The following is a 24,471-nucleotide window of genomic DNA, read 5'->3' on the forward strand; positions in this document are numbered from 1 at the left end:
CTCAACCTATGCAGAGCAGAGAGTTAAGACCTGGTGGAAAGAAAGGCTGTGTTCATGCAGGAGCTCTGGGCCAATGGCTGCCATGCAGTCAGTGCAGCAGGCAGATAAGGCTCCCACCTTCCTGTTTTCCTGCCTTTCGAGTACCTGGCAGGCCTGGGGTTGTGGTGGGATTCAAGGCCAGACCCTCAAATCTCATAGCAAGGATGCTATCCTGAGAACAGGAGTGGAAGGGGGAACGGGGGACTCAGAGGACAAAGGGATCCAGAGTCCCTTCTGGATGGGAGGGAAGAGCACTGAGAGAAGAGCACTTTAAAGACTAACGGGGAAAAATCGAAATGTAGATGCGACCATCAGGGGGATGATCTGATGGGACACTGGATAAAGCCGCTTGCTGCCTGGTGTGGTGGTGCGTGCCTGTAGTCGGAGCCACCCGGGAGGTGGAGGCAGGAGGATAGCAAGTTTGTGGCCAGCCTGACTCTGGTAAATACATAAATAAACAAATAAATAAAATAGCTCAAAACAGAAAGACAGCTGGGCACCGGTGGCTCACGCCTGTCATCCTAGCTACTCAGGAGGCTGAGAGCTGAGGATCACGGTTCAAAGCCAGCCCGGGCAGGAGAGACCGTGAGACTCCTATCTCCAATAAACCACCAGAAAACCGGAAGTGGCGCTGTAGCTCAAGTGGTAGAGCGCTCGCCTTGAGCTGAAGAGCTGAGGGACAGCGCCCAGGCCCAGAGTTCAAGCCCCACAACCGACAAAAAAAAATAAAAAAACCCAGAAAGGCGTCTTGTCCGTTCATAGGCACAGAACCACCCCCGCCCGGCCCAGCTTCCTCACACTTCAGGCCATTCCCTCCCCCCCCCCCACCCAAGCAGGGAGTTTAACAGGTGTTTTCCCGCCATCCTTGGCAGGGGCGGGCAGGGGCTGGGGTCCCCCTCCCCGGAGCTGCCCCCTGCAAAGGCCGGCCACCTTGCCCTGTTCCCAGACAGGCCCTGACTGCAGACAACGAGGCCTAAAGACCGTCCATTGAGCATCTGCCTAGGCCTTGGAGCCCTGGCGGGAGCTGGGCTGCGGGAGGTGGGGGGGCGGCAGAGCTGGGCCGGGGAGCACCGGGGGTGGCAGGGGGTGGTCGGTATCTCCCAAGCCCTGCCCCTTCCCAAGCCGCCTCCTGGGGACCCCCTGGAGAGAGGCCCAAACTACCTGGCAACCAATGACGTCACGCCCGACTGCTACCTGGCAGCCAATGACGTCATTCCCGAACCCAACCTGGCAACAGATGACGCGGCTGGCTCCAGGACCAATAGCCGAGCTCCGGGGCTCGGCCGACCCCACCTGACCATCTCTGCACCCCAGGTCCCGGCCCTCCTGTGTGTGGGGGGTGGCCTCGAGTGTAGAGGGCGACAATGTCCGTTGACCCCACGCGGGGCTTCCGAGGGATGTTTCCCGCCTGCCCGGCCCGACTGGACCCCGGCAGCAGCCGGTGATTTTCAGGGGCGGAGGAAAGCCCCGGGGGGCCGCGGCGCCCCCAGCCCCAGGCCGCGCCCCGCGCCCCGGCTTCCCCGGGAACCCCGCCCCGCCGAGCGACCCCCGCCCGGCCGCGGCTGCGCCTTGGGCCGCGCCCGCCCCGCCGAGGCCTGCGCGGGGACGCGCGGGGGACGCGCGGGGCGCCGCCTCCCGCACCCGGGCCGCGGCCTCCGCCCGCGCGGGGCCCTCCGCAGCGCAGCGCGGCTGGAGCTGGGCCGGGGCGCCAGGTGCCCTCGGGAGGATGAAGCCGGTGAGGCGCGGGGACGCTGCGGGGGGGGGGGGAGGAGGGGGAGGGGATGAGGAGGGGGGATGGACAGAGGGGGAGGAGGGGGGAGGGGGAGGGGATGGAGGAGGAGGGGGAGGGGATGGAGGAGGGGGAGGAGGGGGAGGGGATGGAGAGAGGGGGAGGAGGGGGGAGGGGGAGGGGATGGAGGAGGGTGGAGAGGGGGAGGGGATGAGGAGGGGGATGGACAGAGGGGGAGGAGGGGGGAGGGGGAGGGGATGGAGGAGGGTGGGGAGGGGGAGGGGATGAGGAGGGGGATGGACAGAGGGGGAGGAGGGGGGAGGGGGAGGGGATGGAGGAGGAGGGGGAGGGGGAGGGGGATGGACAGAGAGGGGGAGGAAGGGGAGGAGGGGGAGGGGATGGAGAGAGGGGGAGGAGGGGGGAAGAGGAGAGGGGAGGGGGGAGCAGGTGCACCAAGCCCCGGCCTGGGGCTGCGCTGGTGGTCAGCAGGATGGGGGGTCACGGGGACCCCAGGGTTGGGGCTGCCACCCGTCCCGCGTCCCCAGGCCCTGGTGGACGACACGGAGGATGTGTCTCTGGACTTCGGCAACGAAGAGGAGCTGGCCTTCAGGAAGGCGAAGATCAGGTACGTCGTGGAGACAGCGCTGCGGATGCGCTCCCTTCTTCCCTCGTTCCTGCACAGCGCAGACCCCCAGGTGCTGACCTGTGGACACTCCCCCCCCCAACCCCCGCCACCCGAGCCTGCGGCCTGGGGGCGGGAAGGGCACGGATGGAGGAAAGGGTGGCATGGGAAGGCCTGAGCTGAGGCGGAAGGAGGAGCAGTAGCCATGCATGGAGGCTCCCGGGGAAGGGATCTCCGCCCCACAGCAAGGCCCAGCGGCTGTGAGAGGGTCAGCGGAGGCCAGCGGAAGGCCATGGGGCTGTGGGAGGGACGGTACTGATTGCTGGCAGGGTTGGCAGGCGCTGGACAGGCTGAAAGGCCTTTTGAGGCATTTCCCTTTTTGTGTTTGCGCTGGAACTGGAGCTTGAGGTCTTCCTTGGCTTTTTTTTTTTTTTAAGGCTGGTGCTCTACCACTTGAACCATACTTCCACTTCTGGCTTTGTGCTGGCTAATTGGAGATAAGAGTCTCAAGAGTGTCTGCCCGAGCTGGCTTTGAACCAGGATCCTCAGATCCTTCTGAGGAGCTAGGATTACAGGTGTGAACACTAGTGCCTAGATTCTCTCACCTGCTGGCTGACCGCCCTCCCTGCCTTTCCTTTCCCCCTCTTTTTTTTTTTGTACACACACACACACACACACACACACACACACTTCCTGAGTCTTTTCCCAGTGAAGCTGCTTGTGAGGTCCACCTGGACCTCCACCTTTTGAGACACCTCCACATTTTGAGACCTTTGTTAAGTCAGCTCGCCATAAAAGAAACCTGGCCTAATGTATCCCCTTCAGACATCAGCACCTGTGTATTTAGGGTCACTCTGCACCCTCCCTCAGGGACCATGACGGTCTTACAGGACTGTGGTAGAGAACTGGATCCAGGGCAAGGACGCTCAGGGAGCAGCTAGCTTTACTATTATCTCCCGTATGCCAGCCCCCGGCCAGAGGGCCATGCCCAGCCCAGGGGGTGAGGCCCCTGCCCCATGAAGTTGCCTTGGTTTCCTTGCTACACTCCTGCCATCTCAGGCCACACGTGTGCCTTGCAGGGTGCTTAGCAACAGTTAGGCCTCTGCTCAGCAGATGCTTGTAGTCAAGGAAGTCCCCAGACATTGCCCAGTGTTTTCTGGGACACCTTCTCCCTCCTCACTCCTCCTCGCTGAAAACAATGGAGAGAGAAGCGCCTTTAGAACTCAGGGTCGGAAGTGCTGAGGCACACAGGTGCTTAGTCCTTATCGTGGTTGGAGGAATAGTGGCAGCTGAGCCTGGGACTGAGGTTGGGGAGGAGTTGGTGGGTTAGCAAGGGTGGCCATTGAATGCAGGGGTCTAGAGGCAAGATCATGAGTTTCGGGTGTGGTACAGTGGCTCACATCTGGAGTCTGACCCACTGAGGTGGTAGAGATCAGGAGGATCACAGGACTGGTTCAGGATGGTTACGTGCAGATTCTTTGTTGACATGGTGATGTTGAAGGAAGGTGAAATTGTGGGATGTACCTGGGAGTCCTGAGGTGGCTTTGTATAGGTGACCCTGCCTTGTTCCACCTCCACGCAGCTATCTGCGAGATGGAGCTGTTTAAACCAGCATGGCCTGGCCACAGGCTTGCTGGGCCCTGGGGACAGAGAGATGCTTCCTGCCCATCTTCCTGTCCCCACTGTCAGGTGACAGAGGTGCTGTGTGCTGGGGGGGGGGGCTCTTTGGGGACCAGCAGAGCAGGTGTTCTTTCTCCTTGCTGGGCAGGCAGAGAAGATAGCCATGGTGTGTGTGTGTGTGTGTGTGTGTGTGTGTGTGTGTGTGTGTGTGTGTGTGTGTGTGTGTGTGTGTGTGTGTGTGTGTGTGTGTGTGTGTGTGTGTGTGTGTGTGTGTGTGTGTGTGTGTGTGTTCCCTCCATGGGCTTCTTACAATTCCTTCCTCTTTTGTTTTGACCTAAAAAACATTGTGATTAGTTGGCTGGCTGTGGCTCACGCCTATCATCCTAGCTACTCAGGAAACTGAGATTTGAGGATCACAGTTCAAAGCCAGCCCCGGCAGCAAAGTCCATAAGACTCAAGCTTGACAAGACCCCTAGCTGAGAAAGAAACCAAAAACATAAAAAGGACTGGGAACATGGCTCAGGTGGAGAACAGTTGTCTGGTAAGGTCCTGAATTCAGTTCCCCGCACTGCCAAAAAAGAAAAGATAACGTTTACTGTCTTCATGGTTTTTAGTCATGAAAGTCAGTAGTGTTCGGTGTGTTTGCACTGCTCTAAGATAGAATTTTTTCGTTTTGTAAAATTGGAACCCTTGGGCTAGGATGTCACTCAGTGGCGACACACCTGCCTGACAAGTGCAGGTTTGATCCCCAGGACCGAAAAAGGAAAATACAGTTGAAAAAATACCCCAAACAATAAAACTGAAACCCGACACCCATTAAATAACTCTCCTGCCTGGGCCCCAAAACTGCCATTCTACTTCCTGTCACTACGAAGCCACCACTCACCTGAGGAAAGTGGAATGCTATTTGTGCTGGTACTGGGGCTTGAACTCAGGATCTCACACGCCCACTCAGGTTTTTTTTTTTTTTTCCACAGCTGGCTGAGCTGCACTTCCACTTCTAGCTGGTTGATTTGTCTCATTGATTTGTCTGTCTAGGCTGGCTTTGAACAGCAATTCTCAAGAGCTCAGCCTCCTGAGTTGCTAGAATTACAGGTGTGAGCATCAGCACTTGGCCCTGGTGTGAATTGTTTGTCCTTCTGCCCTTGTGTGGCTGGCTTGCTTGACTTAGCATCGTATTCTTCAGGCTCCTGTTGTACCATGCACCCGAGTTTTCTTCCCTTTCAAGGCTGAGTAGTATTCCATTGTGGGATTGTTTTGCTTAGTTCTGTTGGTCTGGTCATCATGGCCAGCTCAGTACTGGGACTGAACTCGAGGCTTCATGTTTGCAGAGCAGGTGCTTTAGCCACTTGAGCCATCCCTCCAGCCCTCTTTTGGGTTGGTTTCTTTTGAGATACAATCCTCCTTTATGCCTGGGCTTGAGCTTTCCCACATTGCTGGGATGACAGATGTGTGCCAGAGCCCCAGGATCTCCACCGCACCCCGAGCCCCAGCCCTGGTCCCCACACTACTCCGTCTGCTGTGTCCTTGGGCTGTGTTTGGCTGTGGGAGAGGTGTAGGAACTGAGAGCCCAGGGCCACTGGTCACCTTGAGTCATGGGAATGGGGGAAGGAGGGCAGGTGATTTCCAGACATTCTTGGTGACCAAGTGCGTGAACCATGGCTACTGTCCCTGAAGGGTGATGGGGTCCCTGGAGAGAAAGAATCCTGACTCAGATCCCTCTGTTGGGGATTTGGGTTAGGAGTCCATGTCTTACATTGGTCTTTCAAGGCGTCTGGAGTGATGTGGGACCCGAGGAGAACTGGCAGGGAGAGGGGAGGAGGGGACAGGTGACAGTGCAGGTGATGGCTCGGCTGGCTGATCTAGGGACATTAGTTTGTCTCTGATTGCTGCACACACATGTGCATACACACGCAGCATACTCCAACACTACTGAGAATCAGAATTGGGGGAGGGGGAGGTTCTTTATTGAGGATGGTGAAGGTGAGTTTACTATGACTGAGAACCCCTGACCCCTGTGCCTTTGGGGACCAAGTCACACTGGCCCTGGCTCTCAAATCTATTTTGCAAACAAAATAAAACAAAACACAGAAATATGACACGTAAGCAGGTCCCACCAAGAATTGACTTTAAGGAAGGTCCGATTACCAGGGAAAGGAACCCACAGAATGGGGGAACTGGACGAATTTCAGTTCTCTTTGATTGAAGCACACATTACAGATTTTGAAATTAACTCTTTCCATCCTGAAGGACTCAGTTTCCTTTTTCCCAGGTCCGGTTCACCCACTAGATTGCACAAGCGATGGGGAGGAGGAACAAGTTGCTCAAGGGGAACTTCTGCTCACAGTCGGGATGAAGCAGGGATGTCCGTCAGATCCCGGGGGGATTCCTTTGGGACCGTGAAGAACTGAAGTATTTCGTTCATACATTCATATATTCATTCAGGATTCAAATGAGGCTGGAGGCCAGATCACCCTTTGTTTGGGGATGGTGTATAGGCTGAGCCACGTAGGAGGCAGAGAGTCCCAGGGATGTTTCCTTAGTAAAGGCCAACTCAGCCTGCACTGGAGGAATCTCCAGTTCAAGACCATCTTGGGCTATGTCTTCAGACCCTGTGTCAAACAAGCAAGCAAACAGCAACAAAATAAGAATGCAAAGAAAGACAGGATCCTCTCCAGTCTTTGGAGTAGGAAACTGAAGTCGCTCCTCCATCCTCCCCACCCCTCCTCTCCCACCTCTTCTAGTTGCCATGAGGTGAGCACACTCCTCCGCCATAGGTTCTGCTGCTGTGGTGTTCACCCTTATCACAAACCCGAAGCCATGGAACAAGAGGATGGGAGACCAAAGCCTTTGAAAGCAGGAGCCAATTACATCTTTCCTCCTTTGTTTCTCTTTGGTGTTTATTATAGGGGCAAAAAGTGGAACGTACTGCAAAGACAAGTTGGGCTCAGTAGTACACACCTGTACTCCCAGCTACTCGGGAGGTGGAGGGAGGATCAGAGGCTGAGGCTAGAAGTAAAATCAATCAATTAACAAACAAAGAAAAGCGCAGGGACATGGCTCTAGTGGGAGAGCAAGTTGCAAGTGAGAAGTCCTGAGTTCAATCCCCAGTAGCTCGTGCGTATGCACGCGCACACGCACACACACACACACACAAAGCCATTGTACACACAAAGCCAATCGACACTCTTCTGTGGGCTTTAAATCACTCCCAGCTGACTTAGAGCACTGAGCGATGTCCGTGCTAGGGCCACAGCTGTGATCTTGCAGTGCTTGGGGACAATGACAAGGAGAAAGGGCTCAGCCATTCCCCTGCCCCGGGATGGGGGTGGTGGGGAGAGGACATTTGGGCTGGTTCCACTTTGTGGCAGTTTGGATCCTGGTGCTGTGAACTCTGGGCCCGGCTTTGCATTCTGCTGGGGTGCCTGTCTTCGGAGAACGCCGGCATTCTGGCTGAGTAGTCCAAGAGCCTGATGGCATCAGGAGGATGAGCACAGACTGTGCTCATGTGGCGATGTGCTCATGCCCGCGACGCTGGCACGCTTCTGCCAGTCTTCCCAGCCTCTCTGCACTTGGGATGTCTCCTTAAAAAGAAACAAAGAACAGAAACAAGGCGGGGAAGATATGGCAGCCAGAGGGAAGTCTGCCTGGCTATTTACTTCCACACACGATCCCCGTTTGTCTTGACTTTTGAGTAACAAGTGTGCGTACTTCGCTGGCATCCACTCAGACAGCCCGGCGGCCCAGGGTGCCCATGCGAGATGGGGTAACCAAGCTGCGTGCTGTCACCAGCAGCAGGAACCCAGAGCCAGGTGGATGAACCCCCACTGTGGTCAAGAAAGGGGGATGGATCCGGCCCTGGGTTGGTGTGCCCCAACCCCCGAAGTTCTAAAGGGCTCATAAGCAATTCTCTTTGTTTTCCAAGTACTGGAGTTTGAACTCAGGGCCCAGGCACTGTCCCTGAGCTTTTCTGCTCAAGGCTACCACTTGAGCCACGGCTCCACTTGCAGCTTTTCTGTTAGTTAATTGGAGCTAAGAGTCTCACTGGCTTTCCTTTCCCCAGGCTGGCTTTGAACCACCATCCTCAGCCTCCTGAGTAGCTGACAGGTGTGGGCAGCAGCACCTGGCTCACCTTTTTCAGTCCCTTCCTGCCTCATTCCTGGAGGCCGGCCAGCCTTGAGCATGGAGTAGGGGCGGGTGTGTGCCTGCCCGGTCTCCTGGGGCTTGTGGTGAGGTGTGGATCCCGGGGGACAGGCAGAGCTGTTGCCGGGGTCTGGAGCTGCAGGGGACAGGCAGCTTCTGCTTCCTCCTTCCTCTTGACACTTGGGGTTCCCCTTCCTCCCCGTACCTTTATTTATAAGGTGAGCAGGCGCCACCCAAGAGCAAGTGGGTGTCTGGGATGGAGAAATAAATAGCAGTGCCTGAGTATGTTTTTAATCAGTGAGAAAAACATCACCAGCTAACAAGGGGCATGCAAATAGACTACACGCTCAGGTTCCCGTCTGTTCTCAAAAATAGCAAGTTGGGGGCTGGCCACCGCGCCGCGGCTACCTCTGTGGGCGCAGCCCACGTGTCTCGCCTTGGCATCGCAGGCAGATTTGTTCCCATTCCAGAGGAGCAGCCTGAGGCCTAAGCAAGTTTTGCAGGCTCAGGGCTGTAATCCTGGCGAGGAGGATCTGGCTCCAGGCTTTCCCGGTGCCTCCCCAGCCCGGTGTGGGAGTTGGCATTTGTGCCTCACTTCTTTGTACGCTCTTTATTTTAAGAATACTGTACAGAGGGGTTACAGTTACATGCGCAAGGTACCCACTTCTTTTTTTAAGAGGAACTGGTAAACCCAGAAGAAAGGACCTGTGCTCTGGAATTTTCACCCAGCTGCAATGACCAATTACTCAATTGGGGATTTTTAAATGTGAATTTTTTGTTGTTTTTTTGAAAACCATGTGTGGGCCATGCACCCTGAGAGGCAATCTTGTCCCAAGGCAAGAACAAGGTTCAATTCTATGGCTTCTTTCTCTATCCTTGCATTCAAATGCACATGAAAAGCAGAGAGAGCCATGAGCCATGAACTGGACATGGCCATTGCTAGACTTGGATCACTGGATCTGACCAGCCCCTCACCCGATATGGGAAATGGATTCTAGCCACCCTCTCAGCAGCTGCTTCCCAGCAAAACAAGCCTGGAAGGAGTCTTCACTCCTCCTTGGACCTGTGCCACCCAGAATGTCACAGCCTTCCTGAGGGACTCGAGGATCGTGGCGTTGAGGACAGGCTATTTGATGAGGACTTTGGCTGGCGCTGGTCTTTAAAATTCACACTGCCAGTCAGGTGTGGTGATGCATGCCTATAATCTCAGCACTCAGGAGGCTGAGGCGAGAGGACTGAGTGTGTGAGGCTAGACCTTGTTACATTGGGAGGTTCTATTTCTGAAAATCCACCAGCCAAACAAAAAAGCCAACAGAAGACAAGAACAAATCCAGACTGCAGTTTCCAAAGCAATGAAGCAATTAAAGAGTAACTCTGTGTGTGTGTGTGTGTGTGTGTGTGTGTGTGTGTGCACACGCACGCAGGTGCGCATGTATAGTGGTACTGGGCCTTGAACACAGTGCTTAAGTGCTGTCTCTTAGCTTTTCACCCAAGCCTAGGGCTCCACCACTTTGAGCCACAGCACCACTTCCAATTTTCTGGTGGTTCACTGGAGACAAAGAGTCTCGCAGACTTTCCTGCCCTGCCTGGCTTCGAACCGTGGTCCTCAGATCTCAGCCTCCTGAGTAGCTCGGATGACAGGCGTGAGCTCTGGCGCTGTTTGGTCTGCCCCTTGGCCCTGACTGAGGCGCCTCTGGGCTGTCCCCAGGCACCCGCTGGCCACCTTCTTCCACCTGTTCTTCAGAGTGAGCGCCATCGTCACCTACGTGGGCTGTGACTGGTTCAGCAGCAGCTTTGTGGGCTGCTTTGTCACCGTGCTGCTTCTCCTGGCCTTTGACTTCTGGTCGGTGAAGGTAAGGCCCACTCCGTGGGACTCCGGGCTCTGCGGCTCAAGCTCCCTGTGCATGTGGGGCCCGCAGGGGCTTTGGGCTGAAGGGACTCCGTGTCATGTCGCTGGACATGAGGATGGAGAAACGCATTGTGCAGTGTTGAATAAAGGGCTCTGGGTATCCACAGTCATGGTTTAGAATATGTACCATGAAGACGCGGCCGCGTATGGTGTTTGGTGTTGGGTTCTTGTTACAATTTCGTATGATGCAACATATAAAGAAGTTACTAGATGATTTTGGGGAGGGAAGGTATCTGCCACTTTTTTTTTCTAATACCAGAGTTTGAACTCAGAGCTTCGTGCTAGCCAGGCAGGCTGGCTGAGCGTGGCTAGCTTCACGGGCAGGCATGAACTGCGATCCTCTTATCCATGCTTCCTGTGAAGCTGGGATGACAGGTGTGTGTTACCACACCCAGCTTTACATTGGTTGCCAAGAGGTGTCTCAACTTTTGGCTCAGGCTGGCTTCAATCCAAGATCCTCTTGATCTCTGCTTCCTAAGTAGCTAGTATTTGCAGGCTTGAGTTACCATGCCCGAATGAGTCTGTGGCTTTTTCAAGTCAGTTTCAAGGTTCGAAGCTGATCGGAAAAGCCAGCCCAAGTTTACCAGCTCCCACTGTGGCCAGTGGCATCCTCAGGGTTCTTTTTGTCCATCTGCCTCAGAATGTAACTGGAAGACTTCTGGTGGGCCTACGTTGGTGGAACCAGATAGATGAAGACGGGAGGAGCCACTGGGTATTTGAAGCCAGAAAGGTATGCTGCAAGTCAACGTGGCAGCATGGGGTCTGGGGAGACACAGCGTGCAGTTGGCCTGGCTCCCATGGAACTGCATGTATCTGCGCACACACACACACACACACACACACACACACACACACACACACACACACACACACACACACACACACACTCCTACAGATCCCACTGGTGTGGGAGCTCTGTGAAACTCATGTCCACCCGCAAACCCGTGAGAGCCGTTCCGCCGTCCTCACAGGCCTCTCCTCACCACGTCGCCACCACGGAGGCCGAGGCGCGCATCTTCTGGCTGGGTCTCATCATCTGCCCCCTCATCTGGATGGTGTTCTTCTTCACTACCTTGTTCTCCCTGAAGCTGAAGTGGCTGGTGAGGACGGCATCAAGCCCGCGGTTGCTGGGGGGGGGCGGGGCAGCGGGTGCGCTTCCCCACAGCTGAGCAGCTGCCGTGGCTCTGAGCGGCTGGCTTTGCTGTCCTCGCGCAGGCCCTCGTGGTGGCCGGGATCTCACTGCAAGCCGCCAACCTCTACGGCTACATCCTTTGCAAGATGGGCGGCAACAGCGACCTCAGCAAGGTGGCGGCCAGCTTTCTGTCGCAGACAGTGTTCCAGACGGTGCGTGACGGTCCCGCGCCGACGGGAGGCTTGTGGGGGAATCGCGGGTCCTTCCCCACCAGTGGGGCTGATAGGAAATACACACAATTGTCCATTTCAAACCCAAGGCTGCGCAGCCAGCTCCACCATCGCCTCCAGAGCTGTCGTGGTCTCCCACGCTGAAATGTCCTCAACACTAGTTCCCATGGCCTCCCCAGTGGGGGTGCCCCCTATTCTCTACCCATGGTCTCGAGGGACCACTTAGACACCTTTGTGGCTTCCCTTTGGTCTTAAGAGGAATCACAGGGGTTGTTCTGGTTTGGAGGGACAGGTGAGTGTGTCACAGATGGCTGGAGCCGTCCTGAATGGAACGAGGCTGCAGAGGTCAGACCCGCAGCCAGCAGGTCCGCGGCCTCCTGGCCAGCCGCTCGCAGCAGGAACTCAGAACGACGCCGACGTTTCCCTTGCAGGCCTCTCCAGGGGACTTCCAGAAGCCAGGGCTCGGGCTAGAGATCCATCAGCGTTAGGTGAGCGTGCATCAGCCCCGGAGCTGGGAGCACCTGCTCTGAGGACCCAGCAGGGCGAGAGCTCTGAGCACACCCCCCGCCCCCCCCCCATCCTCACACAAGCAAGCAGGCTTGAAGGGAGAGGAGGGAGGGAAGAGAGGAGGGGGCTCCTCTGATCCGCTGCTCTCTGTTCCTGTGTCTCAGCCTTTATTCACACCTGTCTCTCAGGAAGCCTTGAGAATCGCTGGCATGTGCGCCTGGCCTGGAGATGACGATGTGTGGTAACCCACCACACGCGGACCTCTGTCGTATGGTGACTCGGGCTCCTCCAGAGATTTCTGACGGACCCCCTGCTGACCATGTGCACTGACCCCAGAGTGAACCCCAGCATGAAGCTCTGCCTCCGCTAGATTCATCGGATGGTGAGCATGGGACAGTTGTGGAAGCCACGCCCCTACCCTGTGCTTCCCTCTACCCCGCCCCCGCCCTCGCCCCCCAGGCTGCGTATCCTCAGAGGTCGGGGCCACAGGCAGGGGCTCCTGGTGGCTTCAACAGAGCAGCCTCCGTGGCCCTGTCCTGCGACTTCCAGAAGCAGGCCGCACAGGACAGGCTGGGAGAGATCTTTTATTTTACAATAACGCGCATGTGTGTGTGTAAAGAGGGGGACTGAAGGCGCTCTGAGTGACAAACCAACATGGGGTCCTCACACTGTCGGGCCTGCGCGATGCTGCTGGGGCCTGGGCTGGAAATGGCTGGTCCTCATTGCACCCCGAGTTTCAGGAGCTGATGAGGTTCTCTCTGTGTGGCTGCTGGGAGGCGCAGAACTCCTGGATTCCTGGAAATCAGATGAGATGTGAGAGCTCACTGTCACCTCTGCCTGAAGTCTGAGGCCACAGCGGGGCCGTCAGCTGGATCTAGCCGGTTTGGGATTTTGTAGTGTGTTTTCAATGACTCTAATTAGAAGGACTTCCGTAAATTTCACCCTCTGTAAAGCCATGGATTTGTTCACAGCGCTGATGAGTGGGGACATGTCCCAGGAGCCCCTCTCCCCCGCTGGGCACACCTGAGGCCACTGTGATTGTCAGTGTGACCCCGCCTGCTCGCTCAGCGCGCTTTGCTCCTTTACATGACCCAGCTGGAGGGTGTCTGCCAGCGTGAGGCTCAAACACTTACTTTGGATTATATTTCTGTAGGCTAATGTGGCTGGCGAATCTGGTGCTTCAACAAAAAAAGACTGGCCTTTGTCACAGCTCTTACCTAAAAGATAAGAGACACATGGGAGCCAGTGAGATCTCTGCAGTCAGGCTCTGGGGCTCTCTCTGTGCCAGGGTCGATGTGTGGGTGCCTGGGCCCACCCCACTCGTGGAGCCCAAAGCTGGGCAAGAGCTGGGGTTGCCAGGACCTTGGCCAGGTGCCCTCCACGCAGGCCCCCGGCTGCCATTTCTGCAAGTGAGCAGGGCTCTGGAGAAGTGATCTGAAACTTGGACAGGGGTGTGGTGGGGGTTCACATTGTAAGATCACCAACTGAGCACAGGAGCAGAGCAGGACTAGTTCTCTAAGTAAAAGGATAATGACACCCATGGAATACAAGAGAAGATAGCAAAAGAGAGAGTCCCAAACGTCCTGGTGTGCTGGCAGCCATCCGTCAGAACGGGGGGGGGGGGGGGGCTGGGAAGGTAGCTCAGTGGTAGAGTGCTTGCCTTGCATGCTCGAGGCCCTGGGTTCGATTCCTCAGCACCACATAAGCAGAAAAAGCCAGAAGTGGCACTGTGGCTCAAGTGGTAGAGCGTTTGCCTTGAGCTGAAGAGCTGAGGGACAGCGCCCAGGCCCAGAGTTCAGGCCTCACGACCGACAAAAAAAAAAAAAAGAACTGGAAACAATATGGCGTGTGTACATGCAGATCCTTCAGGTCAACAGCAGCTGCCAGGACCCGGGGACCATGTGTGAACCCTCTCAGGGCAGAACCCTTCAGAGCATCAGACCTGCTGTCTCGGGCACACAGGGGGTTAAAGAGCCTTTATTTCGTGTGAACACACCCCAGCTGCTGGGTGCTGGAGTGTCCACCTCGGAGCCTCACACCTCCATGAGGTGGCTCTAAAACCTACCCCAGCTGCTGCGGCCACTGCCTGTCCCCCTCTCCTGGATGTCTCCCTTCCCTAGTGCCACTTCCAATGTCCCAGAGAGTTGGCTTTGCTCTCCCAGGCCAGCTCCAGCGGCCCCTCACAGAGACTGCCCAATTAGGACATGTCTGCTTCAGTTTCCCCATTGCTCTGATGTGGCAGTCACACGGACAGCCTCTCAGGGTGGCAGCTGAAGCGTGAGCTCCCTGGGTCTGGCTCTGATGCCCACGGGTCCCTCTGTGCCTGCCCCACGCCATGCCAGCAGGGCTGGGTGGGCAGGAAGACCCCACCCCGCTGGGCGGCACCCAGACTCACCCACCTATGTGCGGGTCCAAAGGCACCTTGCCGAGGAGAGGGGTGCCCAGGTCCTGGCACAGGGCCTCCGCACCCCCGGTCGTGGGAGGGAACACCTGGGATTCTTTCTGTGAGGATGGCAATGGGGAGGGAATTGTGAGGTGGCGGCCCCCAGCCGGACCCCGACACTGCCACGCCAGCGCTCTGCTTCAGTGAGCCGTCCAGGATCGGGCTGGGGGCTGGGGGCCAGGAAGGGGGTCTGTGCAGCCCCCACGCCCACCCTTACCTTGCACTTGGGGCAGACGAAGCTGCTCATGTTCTCCACCACCCCGATGATGGGCAGCTTCACCTTGCGGCAGAAGCTGATCTCCTTCCGGACGTCCTGGAGCGAAACCTCCTGCCAAGGCCAAGCAGACAGTGAACCTGGCGTGGCGGGGCAGATGGCCGGCCGGCGGCACCCTCTCCACGGTCTCGCGGGGAGCCGTCTGTCCCTGGCCACCCTGGCGTCGCTCACCTGGGGGGTGGTGAGGACCACCGCCCCATCGATATGCGCTGCGGCCAGATACTGGACCACCGAGAGGTGCTCGTCAGAAGTGCCGGGCGGCGTGTCCACGATGAGGTAGTCCACGTCTCCCCAGTCCACGTCACGCAGGAACTGCTTGATCATGCCTGGAAGGGAGCGGAGGCCGCTGCCGTGGAGAGCACGTGTGCCTGGCTCTGTGCCCCGCAGCAGCGCTTCCCCATGGGCGACACCAGCCTGGAACCAGACACGTCTGGCTGCCCACAGTGAGGCATCTGGGGCACATCTGGCCCCCGCAGCACTGACAAGACTGCACAACTCTACCCAGCACACCTACTCGCTCTCCCCAGCACTGCTGAGCCACCAGAAAACCCACTACAAGTAGTCCCAGGGGCTTGGAGACCAACACAATAGAAATTAAAAATTCTATAAAAGGTTGGGTCGGCCTCAAGGCTCTGCTCAACCCAGGCAGACAGAGGCAAGCAGAGGCGTAGAAATGACTGGTGACACACGGGCCTAACCTGTGTGGGGCCTGCCCACCCCTCCCCCCAGCCCCCAAGGTAACAAGACAATGAGAAGGACCACAGAGCCCCGCAGGTGACATGGGACAGGAGAGGCAGCAGGTGACAAACCGCTTTTCTTGGGTCCCCTCCAGATGACAGCGTCGTCAGGGCTGCTGAGCAGGAAACCCACGGACATCACCCCCAGATTGTCCTCCACGTACTGCAGGGGACAGCAAGACTCACTTCACCCAGAGCCGCACGGGGCCACTCCCATGCCCTATCCGGGGCCTGGCTGACAAAACTGCTCAGGGACTCGAAGCCACCCTGCCCACGGCACCGTTCCGTCATCTCCTTAGCCGCTTGGCAAGGCCGGCAGCCAGGGCCCTGGGCTGCCAATTGTAGCCTGTTATCTCCCGGGGTTTCAACGGGGCCTGGGGCTTGCTAGCCAGGCACTCTTCCACTTGAGCCACGCCTCTAGCTCTCTTTGCTTTTGTCCTTTTCCATATAGGGTCTTCAGCCTTTATGCCCAGAGCAGCCTGACTGCCGTCTTCCTGTTTATGCCTCTCATAAAGCTGGTAGCACAGGCACACACCACCACACCCACCTGGTTGATTGAGATTGGGAGTTAAGTTCACTTTTTCCTGGGTTGGCCTTGAACTGTAATTCTCCCAATCTCTGCGCCCCATCTCCCACCAAGTAGTTGGGATCAGAGGTGTGGGTCACCCTGCCCACATAGTTCTTTGAAGGTTTACTGGAATGCAACTGACATTTAGTCATGTTTCTTTCCAGCTACGCCAGCAAAGAACATCAGTCTATGAGCTACAAGTATTTACTGTCTGCATCCCTTGATTGACAGTTTGGCAATTCTGGTTTTAACAACAGCCCCAGGCCCCAAAAAGTACCTCGTAAAATCTGAGGCCTAACCCACAGGTAAGTGTAGACAAATACCGCCAATGTGCTGTAAGGCAGCGTGACGTCACTGACATACGTGTGTCACTTACTTCACAGTCAGGCAGGGAGGGGGGACTCACCACGGGAGACCAGCCCGAGCCGCTCTGGTGAACCTGCGTGAACACAGCATGGCACCTGCATGAGACACACCAGGCCTCCACACGTGAACATGTCCTATGAAGGGGCCATGTCCTCAGTCCAAAGCACTGCAAGAGTCTTACTGGGGCTCTGGTTCATTCTAGTGGGGAACCAAAACTTCCCAAGCTCAAATGTGACTCTTGAGTCTGTGAGGTGTTTAAAGGAGCCAGAGAAACTGGCTGAGGGTTGCAGCGCTGACTGTGGGACGTCTGCGTCTTCGTGGTGCAGGGATGAAGGGACTGCGCTGGCGGCGCCGCTGGCCCCGAGCCTGGCCTGGCCCGAGAGCAGTGTGCGCTCGGCGTTCTGTGCTGCCCCCAGCGGGGCCTCTTGTTTATGAAACTAGCACAGGAGCGACGTCAGATCCACATCACTCTTGGGAATTGTGCTTTATAATTTTTCATGATTGGTTATGTGGTCCAGGCTAGCCTTGAACTCCAGATTCTCCTGCCTTAGACTCCCAAGTACTGAGATTATAGGCGTACACCATCACACCCAGTGAAAATTATGCTCCTTTAAGCCCCATAGAGCAGTGAAAACTAAAGGTCTGTTTTTAAGTCTTACTTTTTAACAGCTTTCCTGAGACACGCAGAACACACCATACAATCTGTGCACAGATAGCTTTAGTGGCTGCTGTATATTCGCAGAGCTGTGTGCCCACACCACAAGCAACGTTAAGCCATCAACTTCTGTGCCTCCAACAAGAAACCATGCCCCCAGCCTCCCTGCATCCCCAGCACTAGTGACCCCAAATTTGCTCAGTCTCTACCGATTTGCCTATTCTGCACATTTCATATATAGAGAATCCTATGATCTATGGTCCTTTATGACTGATTTTAAAGTTTTATTTACAAAGACAAAAACCTACCCCCTTTTATTTATAGTTGTTTCCTAAGTCATAATGTGTAAGGGCAAACGTGATGGCCCCGCAGCACAGAATTGTTTCCTTTCCTTTTACTTCTCTGACAGCGTCTTGCTACGTTGCCCAGGTTAGCTTCCAACTCCTGTGCTCACACCATCTTTCTGCCTTGGCCTCCCGAGAAGCTGGGATTACAGGCATGTGCTACCATGCACATTTAAATGCTCCCACTTATCAAATACTTAGGTACTATTATGTAAGTAGTTGATACCCATGTTAGGTGGACAGAAAATGTGTTCCTGATGGAGCAAGAGATGGAGGACATTTGGATCCTGCTTTTTCACTTGGCAATGGTTGGCGTCCCTGCCCTCTAACATCCTCCATGCCACCAGGACTAGCCACACTGGCCTCCAGCAACCCTCCCTCGGCCAAGGACAGGGCAGTTGTATCGGACTCCTGCCCCTCAGCACCCCCGCCCACCTTCCATGCACAGCTGAGGACAGCTTCCCAGAGGGGAGGGCCGGCCTCTGCATGCTGCTGGCCCTGTCCTTGCCTGCGTCACTCCCCAGCCCCCAAGTCTCAGTTCCCCAGGGGAGACCACAGCACAGAAAGTTTCCCTGGCTTCCGGAGACAGACGGCAGAGCCCGGCCCCAGTGTTTGTGGAGAATTTCCGCCTCTCACTTCTGCATTTCGCTGCCGTTTCCCTTCCTGAGAAGGCAGGGGAAGCAGGGCTCCATATCCACTTCTGCCCCCAGCCTCGCTGCTGCTGAAGGCCATGGCTGCTGCTACGCACCGGCGTAAGGGCGACATTCGTCCTCTAAGACAATGGGCCTTACCTGTTCTCCTTCCAGCCCCATTATCTTGGGAATCGACGGCCCACAGATATCGATGTCCAAAAGAGCAACCTGGGAATGGATGATGCCAGGGGTTACAAAACTCACGGAACAGAGGGGAAAACAGAGAGCGAGGGAAAGGGGGACAGTGTCCAAAAGGGAATATATCTGACTTTACCTGCCTTATGTAACTGTAACCCCTCTGTAAGTCACCTTTATAAAAAGTTAAAAAATAAAAGGCTCACACCTGTAATCCTAGCTACTTAGGAGGCTGAGATCTGAGGATTGTGGTTCAATGCCAGCCCAGGCAGAAAAGTCTGTGAGACTCTCATCTCCAATGAACCCCAGAAAAAGCTGAAAGTGGTGCTGTGGCTCAAGTGGTAGCGTGCTAGCCTTGGGTAAGGAGCTTAGGGACAGCACCCACCCAGAGTTCCAGGCCCAGGCCTGGCAAAAAAGAAAAAAAAAACCAAAAACACACAAAAAGAAACCAAAAACACTTCATGGAACATACAACGGAGGGGGAGGCAGGGAGAAGGCAGAAGGAAGATGGTCTAACGTGGAGCACTTGGAGATCAGGAGCGATAGCACACGGCCCTGCCAGGTCACCGAGGCATGGTTCAAAACTCCCAGTGTGGGCATGCTCCCTGAGGTCATCGTATTGTGGGGTAAGGCCATGTGACCACTCAACTTCAGCCCATTTACTGCCTGGGCACAGGCATTACTGTCTCTGCTTTACACATGAGGAAACAGGCCCACAGAAGCCCAGTGCCCCGTTCCATGGGAGAGGAAGAAAGCTGGGCATAAATCCAAGTCTGCAATGTGAGGGCTCTTTCTCCCTCCCTGCAGGGTCTGAAAGGAGGCAAGAGACCCCAGCCCAGCTCCCACCAAGTCCCATTCTCAAGAGAAACTTAAGGGAGCAGAGTGCTCACTGGGGGCTTAGGCTCTGTCTCAGGAGATGCTGCGGCCCACACCCTCCACGCAGGGCTGAGGAAGGTCTGAGAAGGCCTTCAGGGGCTGGGCGAAGGGCAGGACCGGTCAGCATTCATCTCCACAACGGGGATGCTTCACATCAAAGGGAAGCACCCGGCTAACTTTGTACCTCGCCTCAGACTTGTTTCTTGCTTCTCTCTGTAATCTCCCTGCGTGCCTGGCAAAGCTGCGGTCTGGACCCCATCCCCAGCTCCCTGGGGGTATCTTGTGCCCTCTTTGGTCAGACCCAGGTGTGGATGGGGCTTCGTTCTCACCTGTTTATCCCAAACTTCAGGGGCCATCTCACATAAGTGCCTCAGACCTGGGGGAGGTGTGGCCATCATGGTGACCCCAGCAGGCCTTTCCCAGTCCCACGCTTCCTTCTGGAAACAACTACATCCGTTTCCTTCCAAGGATGAGCACACCCACACCACAGCAGGGAAATGAGCAATCCACAGATGGTGTGCTCTCCCTCTGGAGACTGGAATGGCTTCTGGCCAGTTCTGTACCCAGATCACCGGCCTAGACCCGTTACATGTGCTGCTCAGCAGGACCTGTGATTGCTTTTCCTCCTGTCTGAGCTAGGCCGCCAAGCCCTGGCCTATAGCAGTCAGAATCACTTCTCCCTTCAGGGAAGCTGACAGCAAGATGAGGCCTCGCCAGTTAGGTGGGGAGTGAGACAGTGGGGGCAGTCAAAACCCTAATCTGTCCTTTACCCAGCACTCCCAAACCTTACTTAGGAAGACAAAGGGTTCTAGGGCTAGTCTCCCGAGGCTGTGTCATCTCATACGAGATTGCTGCCTAACTAAAAGGACAGGGAGATTTGGACTTATTCTGCACGAGCTCTGTGCGCATATGCGCGCGCGTGCGCACACGCACACGCACATACACACACACAGAGTCACTGTCCTTGCTTTCCTCAGAGTGGGGTAGCAGCGATGGCTATTATGGCATTCATGGAGCCCTTGCTATCAGCAGGCACACATCTCCCTCATGGCCTGAACCCATTTCACATGTGGCAAGGCAGAGACAGAGACAGCCTGAGCAGCTGCCCAGGTCATGGCTGTGGTTTGGAGAAGCTGTGACATGACCCAGCACACCTCCACTACACAGCTGTCACCCAGAGAGCAGCAAGGGGCGCCACGAGCGCTCCTGCTACTGCACACTTGAACAGAAACAAACATTTGTCCAGAAGAGCCAAATAGGAAACACTCTATGGGCAACATCAAGGCTAGTATGGAGTACTTACGTAACAATTTAAGAGCAATCACTTAGAAATGTAAGCACTGAATTGTAGCTTGGAGGAGATGGTGAGTTGGATTTAGCCCAATGAATACAGTTTGCAGACTTTTGGCTTAGATAACAGCCACATGAGGTTAAAATATTGAAGAGTCTGAGCACAACATAGGAAGTTACAGACTATGAGGAGAAATGGACCCTTGCAGTCCACGTTCCTGGCTGGAAAGCCCAGGCAAACGGCTCAACCAACCACCGGACTGTTTCTTGTTCTCCACAGGGGCGGGGATGGTGAAAAGGCCCAGTGTACTTAGTGTAAGGAACCCCTTCTCTACAAGACGTCATGACCCTCAGTCCCTGGGCCCCACCTGCGTGTTTTCATCTTCCGCGAGGCCATGGGCGAGGTGAGCACTGAAAGTGCTTTTTCCGACACCGCCTTTCCCAGACAACACCAAGACTTTGTGTTTCACAGTCTTCATTTTCTCTTTGATCTCCTCTATGGCTGCAAAGAAAGCAGTTCAGGTAATGAAGTCCCTGCCTGAGTCACTGAGTGTCATTCCCCCTGAGAGCAGGAAGTGTCACAGTCCTAGGGGCTGTTTCAAAGGATCCTGCGTGAGGTGCCACTTCGTCGAGTGTGGGAAGGAAACGAGACTAGCATCACATCTGAACTCTTACCTGCTGGTTTCTGGGTTTGTTTCATCCACTACAACAGGAACCCAGGAGGATGGGGGCTGTCTAAAGGAAGCTGTCACCTGTTGTCCTTTCAGTTCCTGAACAGAACCTTCCAGATGCTAAAGGTTCACAACCTGGGCAAAATTCCCTAGGGGACAACTGTCAACATCTAAAGACATTCATGGAGTGTCAACTGCAGGGGGTGCTGCTGACATCTAGTGGTAGAGGTCAGGGGTGCTCTAAATGTTCTACAGTACACAGGACAATCAATACCTTGTAACAAGGAATGGTCAGGTTGGAAGCACCATAAACTGGTGCTCAGGATAAGAAATCCTGATAGGTTTGTCATAAGGACCTGTCACCTGTCCTCACTTACTGTGCTTTCAATCTTCCATCTGATTTCAAATCCTTCCAATGACACCAGAATTATTTTTCTCACTCTTTTTGATGAGGATCAGAAGGTTAAGAGAGGTTAAGACCCTTGCTCACGGTCAAGATCCAATCTCTTTGAACTCCTTCAAGATTCTTCTCCCAAAGCCAGACACCAATGAGTGGCTCACGCCTGTCATCCTAGCTATTCAGCAGGCTGAGATCTGAGAATCTCCCTTCAAAGCCAGCCAGCCAGACTCTTATCTCCAATTAACCAGAAAAAAAAGCTGGACAGAGGTGTGGCTCAAGTAGTAGACAGCCAGCCATGAGTGGAAAAGCCAAGCAAGAGTGCAAGGCCCTTCAAGTCTTTTTGTTGCTGAGGCAGGGTGTCCCTATGTAGGCTAGGGTGGCTGCTAATTTCCAATCCTTCTGCCTCAGCCTCCAAAGTGCTGGGATTACAGGTGTGTATGACCTGGCTTGCCTTCCTGCTTTTTTCAAGACCCTCAGATTCTCAAAATCGATCCTTCCTGGTACTTTTTCTTTCTTTCTTTCTTTTTTTTGTGTGTCAGTCGTGGGGCCTGAACTCTGTGCCTGGGCGCTGTCCCTCAGCTCTTCACCTCAAGGCTAGCGCTCTACCACTTTGAGCCACAGCACCACTTCTGGCTTTTCCTGCTTATGTGGTGCTGAGGAATCGCACCCAGGGCCTCATGCCTGCAAGGCAAGCGCTCTACCACTGAGCCACCTTCCCAGCCCCCTTCCTGGTACTTCTTGCCACCGTGATTTGTTTATTCTCTTGCTGGACACTGGGATTCGGTACCTTTCATTTACCGCTCAGGCCCCGCCCCCATTTCCGCTCTTTTCCCCGCCTTTCTCTTTAAGAACCACGCCTCCCACGACATAGTACCTGTCATTCATCCGCCATGTCCCGCCCTCTCACTACCGACGCGATCTCCCCCCACACACACCCCGCCTCTTCCGGGCCCGAGACTTTCACTTCCTGTGGCGGCCTTGCCCCTTCCTCACCCGGGTCCGGGGCGGCGCCGGCTCCGGAAGCACACAGCCGCTGGTTGGGGCATCCCTGACACGAGGCCCCGCGGCCCGCCTGGGCACTATCGGCCCCGGGACAACCTGCGCAGAGACAAAGTCACGGTTAGAGCAGCTCGCTGCCCTCCGGCCCTGCCGCGCACGCCCGCCGCGCCAGCTCACCGTCAGGCGCCTCCTCCATTCCGCCGCTCTGGTCGCCGTCGCGCCCACCGGAACCCGCGGCGGTGCACTTCCGCCTCGCGGGCCCAGTCTACCGCTCGGGCCGCGCGAAATAAGTCTGGGAAACTAAGACTGCGCACGCGCAAACCTCTTGCCGAGTGGGCGTGGCCCTCCCGTGAAGCTGGGCTGGGGCTGTGTAGCTTAAATGCTTGTGGCCCAGCAAGTGTAACGTTGGTGCGGCTCTGTTACCTCACAGCCAACCTGTATTCCTGTTTCCTCAGAGGTTCCAAATCCAGGAGTACTTGTTAGGTCTCTTCAGCCTCCTTTTTAATCTCTATTATCCTCGTACATTCCTGTTCATGATTAACTTTTTTTCATTAAAAATTGTTTTTTCACTATGGATTCTTGGGTGGTGGTGTTTTGTTTTTGCAGTATTGGGGGGTTTAACTCAGGGCTTCAAACTTGCCAGGTGGACATCCTACTACTTGAATCATTCTTCCAGCCTTTTTGTTTTGTGCTGATGCCATGGCTTGAACTCAGGGCCTTGTGCTTGCTAGGCTGGTGCTCTTATCATTTGAGTCCTGCCTCCAGCCTAGCTTTTTTTCTGGTTATTTTGGAGATGGAGTCTCACAGGTTTAAAAACAACAACAAAAAAAAAACCCCCAGTGCCTCCATCCTTGATCTCAGCACCTGAGTAGCTAAGATGACAGGAGTGAGCTACCACACCTGGTTTAAACTCTGTGTTTACAACACATTATTCTATAATTTATGTTTCAGGATAAATTATTCTTTCTGGCCAGCTGCCACCACCACCCTCAGATTTGGCCAGGGAGGCCTTTTCAAGGACACTTCGATGTCCTTTTGATGCCAGTCCACCTCTGGGAGCTTTGTCTAGCTTTCTGAAGCAAAGAGCACTTCCAGGCTCTCTGGCTATTATTGCTGCAGCTATTTCTCCCAGAGCCTGTTTCTTTTAGGGAATGGTGTTGAGAAACCACAGTCCTCTTGCTGCATGTTCTCTGCTGTTGGAGCATCAACGTTTGCTGCTTTGCACAGCCTAAAGACTGAATAACATCTCTCCACGACAGCTCTAAGGACAGAGAGGAGCCTAGTCACTACATAGGGAAGGGTCAACTTCTAGTCACTACAGCATTTTGTTCAGACCTCCTATTTGCTGGCTAGTGTGTGTATGTTTGTTTTAAGTGAACTTCCTCATGTCTGTCCCTTTAGTCCTATCTGTCAGGATTTACTGTCTCCATTTTTGGTTAACGAAACTGAAATTTAATATAAACTACTTCAAGTCATATGCCTGGGTGGGAATGTGAGTGGTGTGTGGTGTGTGTGGTGGTGTGTGTGTGTGCTCATGTGTGTCTACATTGAGCCCCCACCGACCTAGAGTGCAGTCTCACTCACTACAGATTACTAGTCTTGTAACTACAGTGTGTTGAGTGCTATAACAGTGGAGTACGCGATTTAGCTAGGGGCATGGTGGTGCATGCCTGTAATCCCAGCTACTTGGGATCAGAGGCAGGTGGATCCAAAGTTCAAGGCCAGCTTGGGCAGAGTAGTAAGGAGAGTATAGCTCAGTGGTAGGTTGCTTGCCTAGCATTCACGAGGCCCTGGGTTTAATGGCAGACCAGAAGAGGAGGCAGGGGAAATTCCCAAAGACGTCCATCTCAGTGGGAGCCTAAAGGCTGAAGAGGAGTCTTCTGTTGGGAAAGGGTGGGGTGGGGATTGCTGAGCAGACAGCAAAGTCAGCAAAGGCCTGGGGACCTGAAGGGCTCCAAGGAAAGAGCCGCAGGGAGAAGAGACTCTGCGATTTACTGCAGTCTAGCTTGCTGCCATCCCTTTTACAGGATTTGACCCTCTACCTCAGGGTCATAGTTCACTGCCCTAAAATCCACCTGGTCTCTTCCTGT

At 55.1% G+C, this 24,471-nt stretch overlaps 2 protein-coding genes and 1 long non-coding RNA gene across 3 annotated transcripts; 1 reads left to right on the forward strand and 2 right to left on the reverse strand.

Annotated features, from left to right (window-relative positions):
* The first annotated feature begins 1,434 nt into the window (after positions 1-1,434).
* On the forward strand, positions 1,435-13,089 carry Tvp23a (trans-golgi network vesicle protein 23 homolog A). The gene is made up of 8 exons (XM_070003492.1): positions 1,435-1,774; positions 2,314-2,393; positions 9,862-10,006; positions 10,703-10,792; positions 11,034-11,162; positions 11,278-11,406; positions 11,856-11,912; positions 12,120-13,089. Exons 1-7 carry the CDS (start codon positions 1,766-1,768, stop codon positions 11,910-11,912), a joined length of 639 nt encoding a protein of 212 aa, XP_069859593.1. The 5' UTR covers positions 1,435-1,765; the 3' UTR covers positions 12,120-13,089.
* On the reverse strand, positions 6,069-8,319 carry LOC138814541 (uncharacterized). Its single transcript, XR_011368023.1, has 3 exons — positions 8,143-8,319; positions 6,746-7,594; positions 6,069-6,622 (listed from the first exon to the last, which is right to left on the reverse strand). It is a non-coding gene; the product is annotated as an uncharacterized lncRNA (long non-coding RNA).
* Positions 12,503-22,664, reverse strand: Nubp1 (NUBP iron-sulfur cluster assembly factor 1, cytosolic). The gene is made up of 11 exons (XM_070003490.1): positions 22,559-22,664; positions 22,376-22,480; positions 20,680-20,813; positions 18,110-18,178; positions 16,360-16,392; positions 15,458-15,548; positions 14,820-14,974; positions 14,592-14,702; positions 14,331-14,433; positions 13,065-13,148; positions 12,503-12,726 (listed from the first exon to the last, which is right to left on the reverse strand). The coding sequence occupies exons 1-11, from the start codon at positions 22,575-22,577 to the stop codon at positions 12,668-12,670; spliced, it is 963 nt and encodes a 320-aa protein (XP_069859591.1). The 5' UTR covers positions 22,578-22,664; the 3' UTR covers positions 12,503-12,667.
* Positions 22,665-24,471: the final 1,807 nt, after the last annotated feature.

The sequence above is a fragment of the Dipodomys merriami genome, unplaced genomic scaffold, assembly GCF_024711535.1.
Source record: "Dipodomys merriami isolate MVZ:Mamm:240054 unplaced genomic scaffold, mDipMer1.0.p SCAF_60, whole genome shotgun sequence".
Lineage (NCBI taxonomy): Eukaryota > Metazoa > Chordata > Mammalia > Rodentia > Heteromyidae > Dipodomys > Dipodomys merriami.